The 22,012-nt window shown below is 51.0% G+C and overlaps 1 protein-coding gene across 1 annotated transcript in view; it reads left to right on the forward strand.

Annotated features, from left to right (window-relative positions):
* The first annotated feature begins 871 nt into the window (after positions 1-871).
* LOC118217186 (glutamate receptor ionotropic, NMDA 2C-like) overlaps positions 872-22,012 on the forward strand; it is a 215,534-nt gene continuing 194,393 nt past the window's right edge. The window contains 2 exon segments of the mRNA XM_035399011.1: positions 872-1,524; positions 19,181-19,619. Coding sequence (XP_035254902.1) covers positions 19,197-19,619 — 423 coding nt within the window. The 5' untranslated portion in view covers positions 872-1,524; positions 19,181-19,196.

Consider the following 22,012-nt stretch of genomic DNA (forward strand, 5'->3'; position numbering starts at 1 on the left):
AGACAGACAGGCAGACACACACCGACAGACAGACAGACAGACACAGTCAGGCAGGCAGGCAGGCAGGCAGGCAGGCAGGCAGGCAGAGGAGGTTCAGAAACAGGAACGAGAGGTAATAGTAGAGAGGGATTCCAGGAAGGGGAAAGAGAAAGAGATGGAGAGAACCTCTGAAGACAGACGTATGGAATTTGTCACTTCACAGAACGGACATTAAGAGAGAGAGTGAAAGACAGAGAACAGAGAGGGGGGAGGGAGGAAGAGAAAGGGGAGGGGTGGATGAGAGGGAGAGAGAAAGAGAGCAAGAGAGAGAGAGCAAGGGGGGTGAGAGAGAGAAAGAGAGAGAGAGAGAGAGAGAGAGGATAAATCCTCACAACACAATGATTAGGGCTCAGAAGCCCTTGCAGTGACGAGGAGAGCAGGATCCAGGATTACAGCCCTGCAGGGCGAAACAGAGGTTCCTCTGGAGCGGGACAGAGGCACACCGGAGCGGGACAGAGGCACACCGGAACGCCGGAGCAGGAGGGGTCCCGGACATTAAAAACAAAAACAAAAACCCAACAGGTTCAGGAATCCTGCAGCAACCTGTGACGGCGTCCTCTGCTGGCACCATCTGCCCACGCACCCCACCAGCTGCACACCCCGCCATCCGCGCACCCCGCCATCCGCGCTGCCCGCCGGCGGGTCTATGATGGACGGGCGTGGGCGTCGCACGGGACCCGCGGGGCCGGGGGGGCAGCGGTGCCGTGGGGGCTGAGCCTGATGGGGCGTACCCTCCTCCCCCCCCCCCACACAGACCCCGCAACGCAGCGGGACGGCCGACCCAGGAAGTTCTGCTCCGCGCCCCCCCCCACCGCACCCCACCCCACCCCACCCCCCCGCACGGCGTTCAGGGGCCGGAGATCTCCGTCAGCCGCCCCGACCTCTCTTCGTCTTCATCGTCTCGTTCTCTCGCCTCTCCCAACTTTCTCTGAGGTTCCCTCTTTCCCCGCTCCCTCGCTCGTCCTCTGACTGGAGGGGGGTCCTGATCGGAGGGGGGGGGGGTCACTGATACAGACTCCATAAGGAACGGACAGCCGGGCAGGAGTGGAGAATCTGCGGAGGACTCGTGTCTCTCTCTTCCTCTTCCTCCTTCTTTCTCTCCGCCTCTCTATTTATTTATTTGCACTTGTTTTGCCCTGGCACACTCCTCCCCCCATCCCTCTATCTCTACCCATGCATTTCCACCCCCGTCCCCATCCCAGCTCCCCCACCTCCCCCAACAGCAAGAGATAATGTGACCTTCTGCCAAAGAGCTGGAACCCATGACTCTCTCCCAGCAGCCCTGCAATACTGAAATAGACTCAAACAAGTGAGGACAGAGAGAGTGTGTGAGAGGGAGGGAAGACAGAGGGAGAGAGAGAGGGGGAGAGAGAGAGAGGGAGGGAGGGAAGAGAGGGAGCGTGAAAAAACAAAAAAGGAAGGTAGAAGCCACAGACGAGGAATGCGTCTTCGGGAGACCGGGCTGGATGCGGAGAGCGGACGCAGGTAATGAATCACCTTCCCTCCTTTCACACTGCACTGACCACAGCACTGACCAGGACACTGACCGGAGTACTGACCGGGATCACCTTCTCTCCTTTCACACCATACTGACCGGAGCACTGAACGTGGCACTGACCAGACACTGACTGGGGCACTGACCGGAGTACTGACCTGGGTCATTGACCGGGGCACTGACCGGGCACAAGCCTCCACAACCCTCTGCTGCCCTCTCTGTGGCTTTGTGTTTGTATCTGTTTGTGTGTGTGGGAGGGGGGTCTGTGTGAGTGTGTGTGTGTGTGGGAGGGGGATCTGTGTGAGAGTGTGTTTGTGTGTGTGTGTGTGTATGTGTGGGAGGGGGGTCTGTGTGAGTGTGTGTGTGTGTGTGTGTGTGGGAGGGGGGTCTGTGTGAGTGTGTGTGTGTGTGTGTGTGTGTGTAGGAGGGGGGTCTGTGTGAGTGTGTGTGTGTGTGTGTGTGTGTGTGTGGGAGGGGGGTCTGTGTGAGTGTGTGTGTGTGTGTGTGTGTGTGGGAGGGGGGTCTGTGTGAGTGTGTGTGTGTGTGTGTGTGAGTGTGTGTATGTGTGGGAGGGGGGTCTGTGTGAGTGTGTGTGTGTGTGTGTGGGAGGGGGGTCTGTGTGAGTGTGAGTGTGTGTGTGTGTGTATGTATGTGTAGCGGGGGGAGTAGAGTGTGTTTGTCAGGGTGTGAGTGTGTGTGTGTGTATGTATGTGTGGGGGGGGGTAGAGTGTGTTTGTCAGGGTGTGAGTGTGTATGTGTGGGGGGGGGGTAGAGTGTGTTTGTCAGGGTGTGAGTGTGTGTGTGTGTGTGTGTGTGTGTGGGAGGGGAGTCTGTGTGAGTGTGTGTGTGTGTGTGTGTGTGGGAGGGGGGTCTGTGTGAGTGTGTGTGTGTGTATGTATGTGTGGGGGGGGGTCTGTGAGAGTGTGTGTGTGTGTGTGTGTGTGTGGGAGGGGGGTCTGTGTGAGTGTGTGTGTGTGTATGTATGTGTGGGGGGGGGGGGGGGGTAGAGTGTGTTTGTCAGGGTGAGTTTATGTGCGGTTAAACCACGCCGGGCTCCTCTTGCTCTTGTTGAACGCGCCTGTGCTCTGTCGCCGGCACGCTCGTGTCCCTGGCTGCTCTCTCTGTGCTCAGAGTTACGCTGCGGACTACAGCAGCTACAAGTGTGACGGTCAATTCTGCCTGTGTTAGACTCAGATCTCCTCCCAGAGGTCAAAAAGCACTGCAAACAGGAGAGCTCTCTCTCTCTCTCTCTCACACACACACACACACACACACACAGGTAGCATCTCACAGGTGGTGCATGTTTGATTGGGAAAGAAGAAAATTGATTCCAATCCTGAGATGCATGCATGCCATTATACTGTGTGTGTGTATTTGTGCACGTATTTGTGCATATGTGTGTGTGTGTGTATGAGTGTGTGTGCATGCGTGTATGTATGCATGTGTATGTGTGAGTATATGTGCATGTGTGTGTGTGTTTGTATGTGTGTGCACGTGTGTATGTGTGTGTGCGTGTGTGTGTGTGTGTGTGCATGCGTGCATGTTCATACAGAGACACACACACAGCCATTAAATGAGAGACTGGTGTGTGTGGCTGGTCTCAGACAGGGAAGGTGTGTATTAGAGACAGAGTGAATACAATGCCATGCATGTGAGAAGAAATGAAATTAAAATGAAATTGAAATCTCCCAGAAGAGCAATTTGAACCCTTTGGGACATCAGAGGCTGCTGGCTCCTGCATTTATGACTACAGACAAGGTTAAGATTGATTGCAGACACAAACACGCATGAACACAAGCACGCATGCACACAAACACGCATGTACACAAGCATGCATGCACACAAACACACATGTACACAAGCACGCATGCACACAAACATGTGTGTACACAAGCATGCATGCACACTAGCATGCATGTACGCATACACAAACACGCATGTACACAAGCACGCATGCACACAAACACACATGTACACAAGCACGCATGTACACTAGCATGCATGTACGCATACACAAACACGCATGTACACAAGCACGCATGCACACAAACACACATGTACACAAGCATGCATGCACACAAACACGCATGTACACATAGACACATGTACACATACATGCATGTATACAAGCACGTATATACATAAACACACATGTACACAAACACACATGCACACAAACACACATGTACACAAGTGTCTTTCCTGATGAGATTTTTATGACTCTTCCTCACACAACTTTCTAGCCAGTCTTGTTCATGTGGGAGAGAAGAAGATAGAGTAGAGTACACGCACTCGAGAAAGAAAGAGATTTGTGTAGAGTACTCTAACTTCGTTCTGACCAATCAGCAGACTGTAACTGCTGCTCTACCTTCATTCTGACCAATCAGCAGACTGTAACTGCTGTTCTAACTTCATTCTGACCAATCAGCAGACTGTAACTGCTGCTCTAGCTTCATTCTGACCAATCAGCCGACTGTAACTGCTGCTCTTTCTAGTGTATGTGCAGCTAAGTGTCACTTTCTTTGTGGAGTTTTAAATCAAATTTTAAATGGTGTGTGTGGTGGCTGCGTGTGGTGTGTGTGTGTGGTTGCTGTGTGTGGTGTGTGTGCGTGTGGTGTCTATATTGGCACTGAGCTTGCCCTGGCTGAATGTGTGGGTTGCAGTCATATACACGTTTCATATGCGATGTCATAATCAGTGCACGCTGGTTGTGGTCCTGCTTCAAACGTGACACTTTCAGTCGTGGTCATGCTCAGCGTGTGATAGTCATAGTCATCCTCAGCGTGTGATAGTCATCGTCATGCTCAGTGTGTGATAGTCATAGTCATCCTCAGCGTGTGATAGTCATGGTCATGCTCAGTGTGTGATAGTCATAGTCATCCTCAGCGTGTGATAGTCATGGTCATGCTCAGCGTGTGGTAGTCATAGTCATGCTCAGTGTGAGATGATCATAGTCATGCTCAGTGTGTGATAGTCATAGTCATGCTCAGTGTGTGATAGTCATAGTCATCCTCAGCGTGTGATAGTCATAGTCATGCTCAGCGTGTGATAGTCATAGTCATGCTCAGCGTGTGATAGTCATAGTCATGCTCAGTGTGTGATAGTCATGGTCATGCTCAGTGTGTGATAGTCATGGTCATGCTCAGTGTGTGATAGTCATGGTCATCCTCAGAGTGTGATAGTCATGGTCATGCTCAGCGTGTGATAGTCATAGTCATCCTCAGTGTGTGATAGTCGTGGTCATGCTTAGCGTGTGATAGTCATGGTCATGCTCAGTGTGTGAATTTGAGGATCGTTCTTGTAATGAGGATTATGGTCATGCTCTGTGTGTAAAGGCTGCAGCTGAGGTCAGCCCTGGTCCAGCTGTACTGTAACAGACCATAACCACATTCACCCTTCAATCGTCATGGTTACGCCGGGCTTTGCCATAGCTGCATGCTCCGGGTGTGGCTGCGTTTGCGCTTGCGGTTGTGCTCATGGATGTGGTTTCGGTCGTGGTTATGGATGTGGTTTCGGTCGTGGTTATGGATGTGGTTTCGGTCGTGGTTATGGATGTGGTTTCGGTCGTGGTTATGGATGTGGTTTCGGTCGTGGTTATGGATGTGGTTTCGGTCGTGGTTATGGATGTGGTTTCGGTCGTGGTTATGGATGTGGTTTCGGTCGTGGTTATGGATGTGGTTTCGGTCGTGGTTATGGATGTGGTTTCGGTCGTGGTTATGGATGTGGTTTCGGTCGTGGTTATGGATGTGGTTTCGGTCGTGGTTATGGATGTGGTTTCGGTCGTGGTTATGGTTGTGGTTTTGGTCGTGGTCATGGTTGTGGTTTTGGTCGTGGTCATGGTTGTGGTTTCGGTCGTGGTTATGGATGTGGTTTCGGTCGTGGTTATGGATGTGGTTTCGGTCGTGGTTATGGATGTGGTTTCGGTCGTGGTTATGGATGTGGTTTCGGTCGTGGTTATGGTTGTGGTTTCGGTCGTGGTCATGGTTGTGGTTTCGGTCGTGGTTATGGATGCGGTCGCAGTCGCTCTCGTGGTTGTGGTTGCGCTCGTTCACGGTCGGTGTGTGGGAGCAGCAGATGCCCGTGTCGCTGGGTGTGCTGGCTCCCAGTCTACAGCTCTGGCCTTTCACACAGCAGGGCACCCTCTGCCCATCCTCTCCCATTAAAGAGGAGCGGAGAGGAGAAGAGAGGAGAGGAGAGAAAGAGCCCCTCCTCCCCCTCTCCTCTTTCCTCCTAACGAGCTGAGTGGACAGTGGGAGGGGTGAGGGGCGAGGGACGGGGGGTTACGAGGGGCAGTTAAAATCAACGATCACGTAGCTTTCAAAACAGAATCATCTCAATCTGCCTGTAAAACTGGGGCAGGTGTCCTCGGAGTGTAAAAGAGACAATCAACGTTTGACTGAACAGAGTGCTGCCTGTAGGAGTGTGTGTGTGTGTGTGTGTGTGCGTGTGTGTGTGTGCATGTGAGTGTGTGTGTCTGTGTGTGTGTGTGTGTGTGAGTGTGTGTGTGTGTGTGTGTGACACACAGACACACACACAAAGCAGTAAAGTATATTGCAGGGATAAAGTGCTATTAGAACACCTGCATCAAGGTCAACAGAACAAGGCAGTAAATTTTATGGAGAGTCCACATAGTATTTTCAGTGATTTACTCTCCAAAGAAATGAAAAAAGAACATTTGACAAGAGCCTGTGTGTATGTATATGTGTCTGTGTATACAGTGTACTGATGGGTGTGTGTTTGTATGTATGTGTGAGAGAAAGAATTTGTGTGTGCGTGTGACCGAGAGAGAGAGGACATTTTTGAAACTGATGCAAAATCAGATTAGAATTTATTGTTAGATCTGTATGAGATTACAATTAATCGTAGCAATTTCAAGTGTGCATGTTACAGACTATTGTTGTGCCTGTGAGTGTGTAGAATAGTTTGTTGCTGAGTTTGCAAATGTGTAGATTAAGAGTATATTGCTGTCTTCTGTAGGCTGAGGTCATCATTGCGTTCGTGAGCGTGCACAGTAGATTAGAGTGCCGTTTCACGCATGAGTGTGCAGTCTCCAGTTGCATTTGTGCACATGTACAGTACAGTAGATGAGAGATTATCCTTGTATTAGTGAATGTGTAGATTACATTTTATCTTTGCGTTTGAGAGTGTGTATATTAGACAATGTCCTGAAAGTGTAGGTTTACTTATTGTTACATGAGTGATTGTGTAGATGAGTTTATTGTTACTTGATGAACGCGTAGATCATGGTTTATTTTTACATTTGTGAGTGTGTAGATTCATTATTGCATTTGTGAGTGTGTAGATTAATTATTGAATTTGTGAATGTGTAGATTAGTCTATTGATGTATTTACATGTGTATTGTGTGCTGATTAGAGTTTTATCACTGCATTTGCAGGTTTGAAGATTAATTGTTACATTTGTGAGTGTGTAGATTTCAGTTTATAGGTACTTTGGTGAGTATGTAGATTATAGTTTATTGCTACTTGAGAGAGTGTGTATATTATTGTTTGTTGTTACATTTGTGAGTGCATAAATGAATTGGTACATCTGCAAGTCATCAGATTACAACTTATTGACGTATTTTTTACTGCGCTGATATGTTTATCGCTGTGTTTGCAAGTATGTTAGCTGGTTCCCTGTGGCCTTCCCGAGAGTGCAGTTTAAGTTTATTGCTCGGCTTGCTACTCTAGCCTTCGCCGGCCGTGTCGTCTGAAACGTCCCGTCGTTTTTAACACGCGGGGCAGATTAACCCAGCGGAGGGGAACGGGAGCGTGGTCACACGCGGGGCAGATTAACCCAGCGGAGGGGAACAGGAGCGTGGTCACACACGGGGCAGATTAACCCAGCGGAGGGGAACAGGAGCGTGGTCACACGCGGGGCAGATTAACCCAGCGGAGGGGAACAGGAGCGTGGTCACACACGGGGCAGATTAACCCAGCGGAGGGGAACAGGAGCGTGGTCACACGCGGGGCAGATTAACCCAGCGGAGGGGAACAGGAGCGTGGTCACACGCGGGGCAGATTAACCCAGCGGAGGGGAACAGGAGCGTGGTCACACGCGGGGCAGATTAACCCAGCGGAGGGGAACAGGAGTGTGGTCACATGCAGATTAAATGCAGAAGTGGAGTTTTCTGAGGCGGATTGCAAGCTGTGCATAAGATGGGCCTGGGGGGGGGGGGGGGGGGCAGACAGGCAGCTGGAGGAAGAGGATGGTGACATCTGGAAGGGGGGGGGTGGGGGGTGTCTGTCGCACTCGCCAGGGTCGGAGCTTAAACAGGGTCTTAGTCTGACCCCCTCCTTCCCAGGATGAGATCTCATTTCCCACACGCTCCTGTCCGCGAGTCGACCACCTCTGCGTGTGTGTGTATGTGTGTGTGTGTGTGTGTGCGTGTGTGTGTGTGTGTGTGTGCAGACAACCACTACTCCACACACACACAAACACACACACACACAGACACACAATAAACTGGCAGAGTTTTAAAGCGGTTCTGTTTTAACCTCAAAGACTTTTCAGAGGCAAACTTATTTTGGCTAACATTTTGGCATCAACAAAATGTCTGAAGTCACGTATCTCAGCAAATTACTATTCTGTATGGTTGTGCAGACATACACCATAGAGATAACGACTTTGCATACATAAACCATAGAGATTACCTCTTCACGTACACACACCATAGAGATAACCACTTCACGCACACACACCATGGAGATAACCACTTCAAATACACACACCATAGAGATAACCACTTCACGCACACACACCATGGAGATAACCACTTCACATAGATACACCATAGAGATAACCACTTCACGTACACACACCATAGAGATAACCACTTCACGCACACACACCATAGAGATAACCACTTCCCATAGATACACCATAGAGATAATCACTCCACAGGAGTCTCCCCTGGCCTGTCCACTGACGGGCCATAGAACAGAAGCACCTCTTTCCAGGGGACCGCGGCCTCTCCTGAAAGTGCAGTAAGGTTAGTGCAGACCCCAGAGCCAGGTGGAGCTGCAGTCAGGTGTGACCAGTCCTGCGGGCAGCGCTCCACACCGCACACCCTCGCATTAGAAGCGGGATTTATCGGGCTGCGACCCCATAACTCACGCTGTCGCCCGCCATATGCGTGCGCCGCGACGGCACGCTTGTTATACGTTCTCCCAGCTGGTCACGGCGTAAAACATAACGACAGGCAGGCGCAATATCTCTGAGTGTCTCCGTTTGATGTGATGGTCAGGCTGGGCCAGGGAGGGGGGCATAAATCACTGAGTCACTGCGGTGCTTTTTGAGTTTGGGGGGGGGGGGGGGGGTTTACTGGGACACATAAAGGCTGGGAGGGGGGTGAACCTCCCTGGTATGAGACAGCCTGCTCCGTCGGTGCAGGACGATGGCGTAACATCGGCGCTGACGTCGCGAGGACGTTGGGCCACGGCGGAGCGAGCGTTTGACAGATTGCGGTTTCTGGCTCAATCCCGTCTTTCCGGCAAAAGAAAGGGCCTCGCGCGATGAGTCACACCCCCAGGCTCCGCCCCCCCCCACCGGGTCAGACGGGCGAAGGCGCCGACCCCGTCCCTCATCGGGACGGCCGAGTAATCAGAATCAGAAAGGTCCTGTTCCGCCGCAGGACGTCTGCCACAGCGAACGAACCCGTCAGAGAAATCGCTTCGCCCGTTAAAACTCGCCGCGTGCAGTACGCGCGTAAACAAGCTGTGCTTCCCTGTTCACCGGGGAACGTGCTGGCTTGATTACCATCTGCTTATGAAATAACGTTTTTAATGAGAATGTTCCCCAAACCCAGAACATCATTCTTCCCAACCAGGGAAAGTCACGGCGTGTTCCAGACACGATGCAGGAACATTCCCCGCACACTTCCTGTTTAGTCATAAAAACAGAGGATGCCTGACAACAGCATTTTAATACCCTTGTGAATGCGTGTATGAAATGCTGGATTCATCTTTATTTTTTTTACTCAAAATATAAACAAAACGAAACTGAGTAACACCAGTGCTGCAATGATCTATTGTGACTCAAAATAGATTCCAACAGACATCCAAATCTGCGCGTAGGGAATGTTTGTTTGGAGATGTTCTCTGGACCGGACATCCAAAGCTGAGCCTCACGAGACACACCAGTCATTCTGAGCGTTTCCTGAATGTGTCTGAATTTCCATGAGCGCGGTTTTAATGGGCGACTGTTTGGGAGTTAATGAAGATGTAAAATGGCGGGTGATTATCAGCAGTCCAACGTGTTAGCGCGGCTTGTTAGCTGGGCGTGCGCTGCCAGATTCTGAAATGAGCGCTAATTGTTCTGCCCTTAGTTTCAGTTCCTCGGCCCTCCGCAGCTCAACACAACGCAGCTTTAAAAAGCAGCGACGTCAGGATTATTCGCCTTTTAAATTTCACTGGAGAAGCACTGGGATGATGAACATAGGCAGGAGGAATGAGAGGGGGAAAGAGGGAGAGAGGTAAGGGGAGAGAGAGAAAGAGAGAGAGAGATGCAACTGGTCACATGACATCACTGAACACACTGCCAATTGCCAGAGGGAGAGGGGGAGGGCAGGTCAAGGTGAGAGAGGGAAGGGGAGAGCGAAAGGAGGAATGGATTAAAATTAGGGATGGTGAAAGGGAATGACAGAGGAGAGTGAGAGAGGATGAGAGGGCAAGAGAAAGTGAACAATGGGGATAAAATGAAAAGCAACAGTGACAAGTGCTAGTTTGAGAGAGGGAGAGAGAGAGAAAGAAAGAGAGAACGAAGGGAGAACAAGCAAGTGGAAGAGTGAAATTCAGAGAGAATGAGAAGATGAAAGAATGAAAAGAAAGACAAAGGCAAAAGGGGGCATGAGAGGGAGGGAAACAGAACAAGAAAAGACCAGAGAGAGTGAGAGAGAACAAGAAAAAGGTGAGTCACAAAAGGACAGGACTATCTCAGCTGGTGCATCGGTCCCACTGCATACTGACTTTGGCTGAATCGCTCTGCATACTGACTTTGGCTGAATCGCTCTGCATACTGACTTTGGCTGAATCGCTCTGCATGCTGACTTTGGCTGAATCGCTCTGCATACTGACTTTGGCTGAATCGCTCTGCATACTGACTTTGGCTGAATCGCTCTGCATGCTGACTTTGGCTGAATCGCTCTGCATACTGACTTTGGCTGAATCGCTCTGCATACTGACTTTGGCTGAATCGCTCTGCATACTGACTTTGGCTGAATCGCTCTGCATACTGACTTTGGCTGAATTGCTCTGCATACTGACTTTGGCTGAATTGCTCTGCATACTGACTTTGGCTGAATCGCTCTGCATACTGACTTTGGCTGAATCGCTCTGCATGCTGACTTTGGCTGAATCGCTCTGCATGCTGACTTTGGCTGAATCGCTCTGCATACTGACTTTGGCTGAATTGCTCTGCATACTGACTTTGGCTGAATTGCTCTGCATACTGACTTTGGCTGAATCACTCTGCATACTGACTTTGGCTGAATCACTCTGCATACTGACTTTGGCTGAATCGCTCTGCATACTGACTTTGGCTGAATTGCTCTGCATACTGACTTTGGCTGAATCACTCTGCATACTGACTTTGGCTGAATCGCTCTGCATACTGATGTTCTGGTGTTCGGGCAGAAAGTGTGAGTCACCATATTAACTTATCTAATTCTTGAATCTCCAGTGGATTCCCTCACAGATGTACGCAATATACAAACTGTAACTTAATTCAGAACATAAGGACTTGTTAGCTGTAATTCATTCTGTGCTTTGCGGTTAGGCATTTCAATTTATGTTGCAAATCGATATTTGTTATGCGCCTGGTATGCGTTTCAAATGTAATTGTGAATTATTAAAGAAATCCGGTTAACATTATTACCTATCTGCCCCTCAGTCTTCACTGGTGTGTGACACTGCTGGATGCGAGCAGCGCAATGTTAAAGTTAATTATGGCTGGGTCTGAGTGCGTGGGCTGGATTTATGGAGGCCTATGCCTGTGTATGTGTTCACTGTTATAGCCGTTTAAATCAATACTTTTATAGCAGGTAGTGCAGGTACTATATATACAAGGCGCTATCTCGATGCACTGTGAAACCCTCACGGCAGTTACGTGTGTGTGTGCGTGTGCATGTGTGTGTGTGTGCGTAGTGGCTCTCTGGAGCAGTCACGGGTCACACTAGAGCATTTTGGAGCAGTGAGTGCTGGGATCAGGAGCAGTGGCCTGTGGGATCAGTGGTCTGTGGAATCAGGAGCAGTGGCCTGTGGATCAGTGGCCTGTGGGATCAGGAGCAGTGGCTTGTAGGATCAGTGGCCTGTGGTATCAGGAGCAGTGGCCTGTGGGATCAGTGGTCTGTGGGATCAGGAGCAGTGGCCTGTGGGATCAGGAGCAGTGGTCTGTGGGATCAGGAGCAGTGGCCTGTGGGATCAGTGGTCTGTGGGATCAGGAGCAGTGACCTGTGGGATCAGTGGTCTGTGGGATCAGGAGCAGTGGCCTGTGGGATCAGTGGTCTGTGGGATCAGGAGCAGTGGCCTGTGGGATCAGGAGCAGTGGCCTGTGGGAGCAGTGGTCTGTGGGATCAGGAGCAGTGGCCTGTGGGAGCAGTGGTCTGTGGGATCAGGAGCAGTGGCCTGTGGGAGCAGTGGTCTGTGGGATCAGGAGCAGTGGCCTGTGGGAGCAGTGGTCTGTGGGATCAGGAGCAGTGGCCTGTGGGAGCAGTGGTCTGTGGGATCAGGAGCAGTGGCCTATGGGAGCAGTGGTCTGTGGGATCAGGAGCAGTGGCCTGTGGGAGCAGTGGTCTGTGGGATCAGGAGCAGTGGCCTGTGGGAGCAGTGGTCTGTGGGATCAGGAGCAGTGGCCTGTGGGAGCAGTGGTCTGTGGGATCAGGAGCAGTGGCCTGTGGGAGCAGTGGTCTGTGGGATCAGGAGCAGTGGTCTGTGGGATCAGGAGCAGTGGCCTGTGGGAGCAGTGGTCTGTGGGATCAGGAGCAGTGGCCTGTGGGAGCAGTGGTCTGTGGGATCAGGAGCAGTGGCCTGTGGGAGCAGTGGTCTGTGGGATCAGGAGCAGTGGCCTGTGGGAGCAGTGGTCTGTGGGATCAGGAGCAGTGGCCTGTGTCTAATCTGCTTCTCCCTGAGCTGTGGGACCAGCAGGGACATGAGGAGAGCTGCAAGGGGCCACTAATCTGGGAAAAATCCCACAGAGATCAGTGACACAGCCCAGCTAAGGAAAAACACACACATTTCAGTACACACAGTCTCACACACACACACATCTCAGTACACACAGTCTCACACACACACACAGACACACACACATTTCAGTACACACAGGCTCACACACACTCACTCACACGGACTCACACGCATGCGCACACGCACACACACGCACACGCACGCACAGTATGACAGCATGCCAATGCATCTCAAGCTAGGAATCAATTCCACTTAAAATCTTTCAATTCAGGAAATGCACTGAAGCTCAATTAATACTCTGAAAAATGCCCATGAGGTTCTGTGGGGATTTTTCAATTCATTAATTGAATTTTATTTCCCAAATGAACTGAACTGAAGTACAATTAAACTCAACTCTGATGTATATTAAAAAATATGTGCACACTTATGTACAAACAAGTGTAAATGCACTTACAGGGGGTGGGGGGAGACTCCGCTCAGAGTTTAGAGCTAGAGTGGATTTCATCACTCGGGGGGGGGGGGGGGGGGGGGGAGCAGAAAGCCCCGATCTGCAGCTCTCTCTGCAGCTCCACCCTAAAATCCCAAAATCTCAGCTGTGCCCTCTGATCATAGGTCCCTAAAGAAAATATTTTCCTACCAACATAAACCCCACCAGTCCCCATAAACCCCACCAGTCCCCACTACAACATACACCCCACCAGTCCCCATAAACCCCACCAGTCCCCACTACAACATACACCCCACCAGTCCCCATAAACCCCACCAGTCCCCACTACAACATACACCCTACCAGTCCCCATAAACCCCACCAGTCCCCACTACAACATACACCCCACCAGTCCCCATAAACACCACCAGTCCCCACCGTTTGGATATGAATAATACTGTGTGTAAATGTTCCATAGAAATACAAATACCAGTTGTGTTTATATTCATTCAGTATTTATACACTGCCACCCACCCTCTCCGCTCAGTGTTTTCAAACACCCACGGTGCTTCTGTATTTGAACATGAGGGCTGTCAAAAAAAATTCAATATGCTAAAACAAATGTTTTTTTCCGAATTGTGAAACCACCCTGTAAACCGGCAAACTTGTGCGCTCGAGCAGACAGCCGAGAAAGACGGCGCTCAGGCACAAAGACCTTGCGGAACACGCCGTGCCTGTCAAGGTCAAGGCTTCGGCTAATTTGCCAGCCTCCATGAACACAACGCTAATCTGACAACTCGCCACTCAGCTCGGCGACTCACGCCCGCCATTTGAAGTCCTAAAAAAACAACAAACAAAAAAAAACAGCTGCAGTACATGAATGAATAAAGAACAACAATTCGACCCACAAGCTCAAATTTGTCCCTGTTCTGCAGGGTAAAATACATTAGCCCTGTCATTGCTTGATCCCTGACAGAGCAGATTTCAAATTGACTGCTCTGCTGTAAATCACTTCTTTTCAAAGCAATTCCCAAATGATACTAGTAGAGCCGTTCCATTGTTGCAGCAACCATGGCGTATTCAGGAAAGCGTACGCTAGCATGTACACATGCTGGGAGGCTAGGCTACACACTGCTGTACGCTGGGAGGCTAGGCTACCTGCCACCATATGCTGGGAGGCTAGGCTACACACCGCCGTACGCTGGGAGGCTAGGCTACACACAGCCGTACGCTGGGAGGCTAGGCTACACACAGCCGTACGCTGGGAGGCTAGGCTACACACAGCCGTACACTGGGAGGCTAGGCTACGCACCGCCGCACGCTGGGAGGCTAGGCTACGCACAGCCGTACGCTGGGAGGCTAGGCTACGCACCGCCGCACGCTGGGAGGCTAGGCTACACACAGCCGTACGCTGGGAGGCTAGGCTACACACAGCCGTACGCTGGGAGGCTAGGCTACACACAGCCGTACGCTGGGAGGCTAGGCTACGCACCGCCGTACGCTGGGAGGCTAGGCTACGCACCGCCGTATGCTGGGAGGCTAGGCTACACACAGCCGTATGCTGGGAGGCTAGACTACACACAGCCGTATGCTGGGAGGCTAGGCTACACACAGCCGTACGCTGGGAGGCTAGGCTACACACAGCCGTATGCTGGGAGGCTAGGCTACACACTGGTGTCAGCACTGGCACGATCAGGACTCATTTTGGGGTGTCGGGACGCCCCAGGACCCCGGGAACAAGCGGCCAGTGAGGAGCCCCACACACACAGCGGCGCGGTGAAGTGATTCTGCACGCCGCGCTTCAGTCTGACGGCGGCTCGCGACAGTTCTCATTGTCTTTCGGAGGGGGAGTAATGTCCCCTCAGCCTGTAGTCTGAATATTAAAACCCCCGACAAGCAAGGAAAATAATAAGTGAGGCTTTGTAGAGTATTCTGCTCTCTTAGCGTCCCTGTAGGCCCAGACTCCAGACGATCAGCTCACACTGCACAGGACTTAGACACTGTCAACAGTGCCCTCTCTCTGGTGTTTGAGTTCTGCTTCGGTTCCAACTTTATACCCACGCACCATCCAACCCCCCCTACCGAAACACATGCCCTTCAGCGCCCCCCCACCCCCCCACACCCCGAAACACCAGCCCTTCAGATGGACCCCCCCCAAATATCGGTGCACCCTGATAAAAGCAGGGAAAGGGCAAACCCAATTTCCCATTTTAAACACAGAATGTTCGAGGGGAACTGCCTCGAAAAGTGCGTGAAATGTTTTTTCACGGTGGATTTGCAGTATTTCCGATACAAGTACAGGAAATATTGTATGTATGATGAAATTCTCTGCAACAATGTACGTATTTTTGAATTTTATTTAGTTTATTTATTATAGCATTGTTATTTTGCATCAGAATGTCATGCACACAGTGGGCATTCAGACAGAGGGTGCAGAAGTATTTAGGGCGTGGTTTGTTCATTATTATCGGGGTGGAGGATTGTAGAGCGCTTAGCAACCTACAGGGCTAGCTATTCCGTACAGTTAGTAGAAGCCAATCATCCAGATCTGACCTTAGAATATGTGTCACCAAGATGTCCTTCAGATGTGTAGTGCAGCGAGTGCAGGGGCACTTTCCAGCGATAATATTTGCTGAGTAATTAAAGATTCTGCGTCCGACGGGCGGCGATATATTCTGCATTTATTACGCCGTTCACACCTGTCAGGCCAGGTGGCGTCACCTGGATGACCGGGGCAGTGAGGGGTCCAGGGAACGTAGCTGCATCGTGTAGAGCGAGAGGCCAAGATCTGATCCCCACATTCTCCCCCATACACCTCCAGGCTCGCAAAACAGTGGATCAAGCTCTAATATCTGACAATTTTCCAGCAGCTCCACAGCCAATGGTGTAACCTTTTTGAAGAGAGGGGTTTTTTTTTTTTGGAATGTTCTTTCGAAAGTCGGTGTTCTAGAACTCCACTGCTTTCAGTTACCAGAAGTGATCGCTACATCAAAATTATGGTCAGTTAAAAACGTTCTAATCACATATATTTGTGATCTCGCACCTTAAAGGGCTTTTAATGAACATTCTGAAATAAGGGCTCTGTTCTGCAGGCTGCTCTGGGTCACATGGTTTGGTCTGTGGTCTGTAGTTTGTGGTCTGTGGTCTGTGGTCTGCGGCCAGCTGGCTGGGTCTATAACTGACGTGCGGTCCGAGAGAAGGCAGTGTGCACAGGTACTTGCGCACGGTTCTGGGACGTTTAGCTGATGCTCTTTGGCAGCTCAGGTGTGATTGTACTGTCCCCTGCAGAGACCTGCGGCCCCTGTGCCATCTGCCTACCACCAGCCCGGAAAAGCAGCCGAGACCGAGCCTCTACCGCTCACCTCCCGCTCATCCCGCTTCCGGAATGATTCCGGAATGATCTGAGGAACGCTGCTCCCACACTCATTCAGGAATTTTCCCCCAATCTGACTCCATCTGAGCAGAGATGCGTTTACTGGTTAGCAGCTCAGGGAATAATCCATAGCCTGGCTTTTCACCAGGGGGTCCACAGACCCCAGGGGGTTCGTGAAGGTGCTGTACGGCAGGGGGGTCGCTGGTCAGTCTTCATTCATGGGGGTTAATTTTAAGGGGTCCCCTGGGTGGGTGTCCCTGGATCAGAGAAGTGGACATGTGTGAGTGAGGTTTGGTCAGTAGGGTCCTAACCCTAATACTGTAATAACAGGTCATAACGCAAAACACCATATCATATCCCCGCCATATGACTGGACATTAGGATGGTTTATGGCCTCTGGGATCAGACTTGTTTTTCTCTGGTGCTGACGGGGACGCTTGTTAAGGTGACAGAATCACACTAGGTTCATGACCCCCCCCACCCCCCCACCCCCCACCCACCACCAGTGGGGGATTATGGGGGATTACGGGGTCTTTACCCGCTGCTGTTTAAATGCAGTGATAAATCTGGTGACCATGACAGGATCACATGATCTGCGGCACAGGGCCGGGGACAGCAGCCTGGCCAATCAGGCGACGCCTCGCTGAATTTGGCGGTGAACTTCACCACAGAGCAGAACGCTGTGAGTCCTGCTTGCAAATCCAACATTCTAATATCTATAAACTCGCATGCTCCAATAAAAATGTAATGCTTTATTTTCAGCAATATCTAATGTTCTCATGCCCGTACTCTCTATGGCTGCAGTCTTTGGAATTTTGCCCGTTTCTTCCATTGAGCTGAACTGTAAAATAGGAACCACCAAAGAGTTAATTACCTTTCAGCATGAGAACTCACAACCCGCGACCCTGACCAAGAATAAGCACGTTAGATTACGGATAGATGGATGGATGGAAGAGAAAAAGCAGAAACAATTTATTTTTAATCAATAAACATCTATTTTAGCTTTTCTTGACCCATTGCATTATAACCAGACATCTCAGTACCCTTGTGCTTCCAAAACATTTTTCTTTATCAAATGTTCTGATTTGGGATGCCCAGCGGGGTCTGTAGGCCTACCTCATCGCTGTAGCCCCCGCCGTCGGGTTTGGAGATCACCGGCGAGCGCACGTTCTCCTGCGTAGAAAGTTCCGGAAAGCCTCCATTCAGGCGCTGACAGGCACAGTCACTGCCCAGAAGGGGTAATCACATTTTACATCACATTTATATTCACGTTAAATTTCACATTCACAGCCTCAGGCTTACGAGCCCGGTGCTCTAACCCCTGCGCTACGCTGCCACCGCACTCCCTGTAAGACTGCAAATAAACACGCACCTGTTAAAACACCCGAAATGTGTTCTGCAGGTGGCGGGACTGAAGTGACAGTTATCTGCTGACTTACAAATGCTCTTAAGCAGCAGGGAGACGGGACACGTGCATCTGCACATCGCGGTAAACGCTCTGACGGAACATCGCTTGCACGGTCCAGAACCTGACACAAACGCCGACGGTCTCTTCGGGGTCTCGGCCGAGTTAACATCCCTGCGCCAGCTTGTGCTACGCGTCCGCTACAAACCTGAACGCGCTGGACATTCCGGGTCACAGACTTACTCTCGCAGAGGTCGGGGTTGTGCTGCCAACGCCGTGCGCATTATGACAGGAGAGACACAAGCAGTAAGTCATTAATCCCCTTGTTCTGCATTTATTTTAAAAATAAAGACCGGTTTTCCTCAGCAGCACACCATCTGTCCGTGGAGCTCCGATCCTCCCACCCCCGCGCTCCCTGGAGCTCCGAGCTAGCCGAGCGTAGCGCACAGCTAGCCGAAAGGTCACTCGCCAAGAAGCAGGTCAACTCAAAGCAAACAGCTTGTCTAGCAAGTGTGTTATCATAACATAATGATTGAAAAGAAAACCTGCGTGTGTAATATCCACCACCCCTCCCTTTCCTCTCTGATTCTGCCCTTCCTTAAAATGCAAATGGGCTTCATTCACATGACCTTAAAGAACACAGGCGTTCAGGGTGAATCAGATAAAGGCCATTTTATGTCATCTACTAAAGCCTACTGAAGCAAAAATTAGTGTTGCACTTTTACAGAAATCACATTTTGGTTAAGGTCATGCTAATAAAGCCATATTCTGTTTGCATACTTCAAACAAAATAACAATTTATAATGATTGTACACACAAAATTAAATAACTAAAACTGAAGATGTCCTTTCATTCTGTCTTTCCCTCTCTCCACCCATCCCTCTCCCTCTCTCCACCCCTCCCTCTCTCTCCACCCCTGTCCCTCTCTGCCCCTCCCTCCCTCTCTCCCTGCCCCTCTCTCTCTCTCCACCCCTCCTTCTCTCTCTCTGCCCCTCCCTCATTCTCTCACCGCTCCCTCTCTCTCCACCCCTCCCTCTCTCTCTCTACCCCTCCCTCCCTCCCTCCCTCTCTCTCTCCACCCCTCCCTCCCTCTTTCTCTCCACCCCTCTCACTCTCACTCTCCCCCCTCCCTCTCTCTCTGCACCCCTCTCTCTCTCCGCCCCTCCCTCTCTGCACCCCTCCCTCTCTCTCTGCCCCTCCCTCTCTCTCTCTCTGCCCCTCCCTCCCTCCCTCCACCCCTCCCTCTCTCTGTCGTAGGTCGTAGGTGGCTGAGATGGGAGTTCCTTTAGGGCGGTTGAGCGCCTCCCTGTGGCCGTTGCTGCTACAGCTGCTCTGCGCTGCCCCCTGCTGCCTGGGCCGGCCGTTCGCGCCGCCGCCGCCGCCCGCGGTCAACGTGGCGGTGGTGTTCAGCGGCTCCGCCTACCAGACGGAGATCAAGGGCCGGCTGAGCCGGGAGAACTTCCTGGACCTGCCGCTGGAGGTGAACCCCATCACGGTGCTGGTGAACAACACCAACCCTCGCACGCTGCTCACGCGCGTGTGCGACACGCTGGCCTCCAGCCGCGTGCACGGCGTCGTCTTCGAGGACAACGTGGGCTCCGAGGCGGTGGCGCAGATGCTGGACTTCATCTCCGTGCAGACGGGCGTGCCCATCGTGGGCATCAGCGGTGGGTCCGCCGTGGTGCTGCCGTACAAGGTCAGTGCCCAGCAGCGTCTGCGCCCGCAGCAAAGCGCCGGAATCAGAGCCCGGTGCATCTGCATCAGAGCCTAATGTTTCTGCATCAGAGCCCGGTGCCTCTGCATCAGAGCCTAATGTTTCTGCATCAGAGCCCGGTGTCTCTGCATCAGAGCCTAATGTCTCTGCATCAGAGCCTAATGTTTCTGCATCAGAGCCTAATGTCTCTGCATCAGAGCCTAATGTCTCTGCATCAGAACCTAATGTTTCTGCATCAGAGCCCGGTGCCTCTGCATCAGAGCCTAATGTTTCTGCATCAGAGCCCGGTGTCTCTGCATCAGAGCCTAATGTTTCTGCATCAGAGCCTAATGTCTCTGCATCAGAGCCTAATGTCTCTGCATCAGAACCTAATGTTTCTGCATCAGAGCCCGGTGTCTCTGCATCAGAGCCTAATGTTTCTGCATCAGAGCCTAATGTCTCTGCATCAGAGCCCAGTGCCTCTGCATCAGAGCCTAATTTCTCTGCATCAGAGCCTAATGTCTCTGCATCAGAGCCCGGTGCCTCTGCATCAGAGCCTAATGTCTCTGCATCAGAGCCCGGTGTCTCTGCATCAGAGCCTAATGTCTCTGCATCAGAGCCCGGTGCCTCTGCATCAGAGCCTAATGTCTCTGCATCAGAGCCCAGTGCCTCTGCATCAGAGCCCGGTGCCTCTGCATCAGAGCCCGGTGCCTCTGCATCAGAGCCTAATGTTTCTGCATCAGAGCCCGGTGCCTCTGCATCAGAGCCTAATGTTGCTGCATCAGAGCCTAATGTTTCTGCATCAGAGCCTAATGTCTCTGCATCAGAGCCCAGTGCCTCTGCATCAGAGCCTAATGTCTCTGCATCAGAGCCTAATGTTGCTGCATCAGAGCCTAATGTTTCTGCATCAGAGCCTAATGTCACTGCATCAGAGCACGGTGTCTCTGCATCAGAGCCCAATGTCTCTGCATCAGAGCCCAGTGCCTCTGCATCAGAGCTGGACCTTCAGCATCACACCCATTATTTTATCATCAGAGCCAGAGCTTTCCGCACCAAGGCCAGCACTTCAGACCCAGCTTTGAGTCTGGAATGCACCGCATACGCAGTAAAACAACATCGCATAAATCAGATGAGATTCACCAGATGTGACTGTCTGACCTTGTGAGCTGGGGGTAAGACTGCCGATGCTAAAGCTAACTGGTTAATCAGGACTAAAAGCCCGTCACCCGGGCAACGTGTGGCCTAGCGTGGTGATTTACGCTCAACTGATCCAATAACACAAAGACACACAAAACAAACCCGCTGTTTTTTTACTGGTTACTGCTGGCAGACTGACGGTAGCCTAAAATTCACCACCGACACATGAGCGTGTGAGCTTTTTACGCTTGCCTGTGGCTTCCCAAACTCCCTTGTACCCAGACTGCTTTAAAGGGAGAGAGAAAGGTGGCATAGCATTGCAAAAAAAGACTGTCTTTAATGTGATTTAGTCTTTAATGAGACTTAAAATCTCATTTTTCTTTCTCTGAAAAATGAGAAAATTAGCTTATTTTTTGCTTGACAAGTGAAATTGTCTCACCCCATTGGAAAACCTTGAAATGACTCAAACGATCTCCCCATTGACGATCTTTTTGTCTTATTTAGCCAAAACGTAATAGAAATAAGATTTTAAGAGTAAATGTAAGGCTAAAGTGCTCGTTAAGATTAACCTTTTTTTGGTTTTTGAAGTCTGGAAGCGTGGGCGAATAACTGTTTTTAGAAAGATGAGGAAAGGGACGGAAAGATCTGAAGAACCGTCTTCCATAAACCAGGAGTGACGCGCAGGCAGCGGAAGGGAGAAGCAGCCGTGATTATAAGGAAACCGTTATGTGCGCGCTCGCGCGCGCGAGGCGACCCGTATTAATTTCTCCCGCGCAGAGATGGCCGAAGCCGTAAACACCTCCGGCTGCGGAATGCAGCGGTGCGACCAGCGGAACAGTTTTACTCAGTTTTAATACGGATAAAATAACCGGAGTGTGATGGGCGGAGAGCGGTTTTATTAGTTCTATGCAAATGACGATGCGGGGGGAGCGGAGACGATTCAGCGCGAGGGGATTTCAAATCTGCAACTATAAACAAAACGTTTGGGCCGGCAGATGAGAAGGAATAACGCGGAGCGCGGACCTCCCGTTGTGAACACACGGGGAGCTCGGGACCCTAATGTTTAATCAGCGCTGTTCATTTCCGCTGAAACGGCTCAATCTGCTCAAATTTACGCGCAACACACACCTGACGAGTATAAAATACGAAGCCTGCAAACAACCGTCAATTTCCATTATCCCATCTGTAGATTTAACATCTACTGCTGACTCCCATCGTCTCTCCCTCTTCTCTCTCTCTCTCTCTCTCTCTCCTTCTCG

The sequence above is a fragment of the Anguilla anguilla genome, chromosome 17 (genome assembly GCF_013347855.1).
Source record: "Anguilla anguilla isolate fAngAng1 chromosome 17, fAngAng1.pri, whole genome shotgun sequence".
NCBI lineage: Eukaryota > Metazoa > Chordata > Actinopteri > Anguilliformes > Anguillidae > Anguilla > Anguilla anguilla.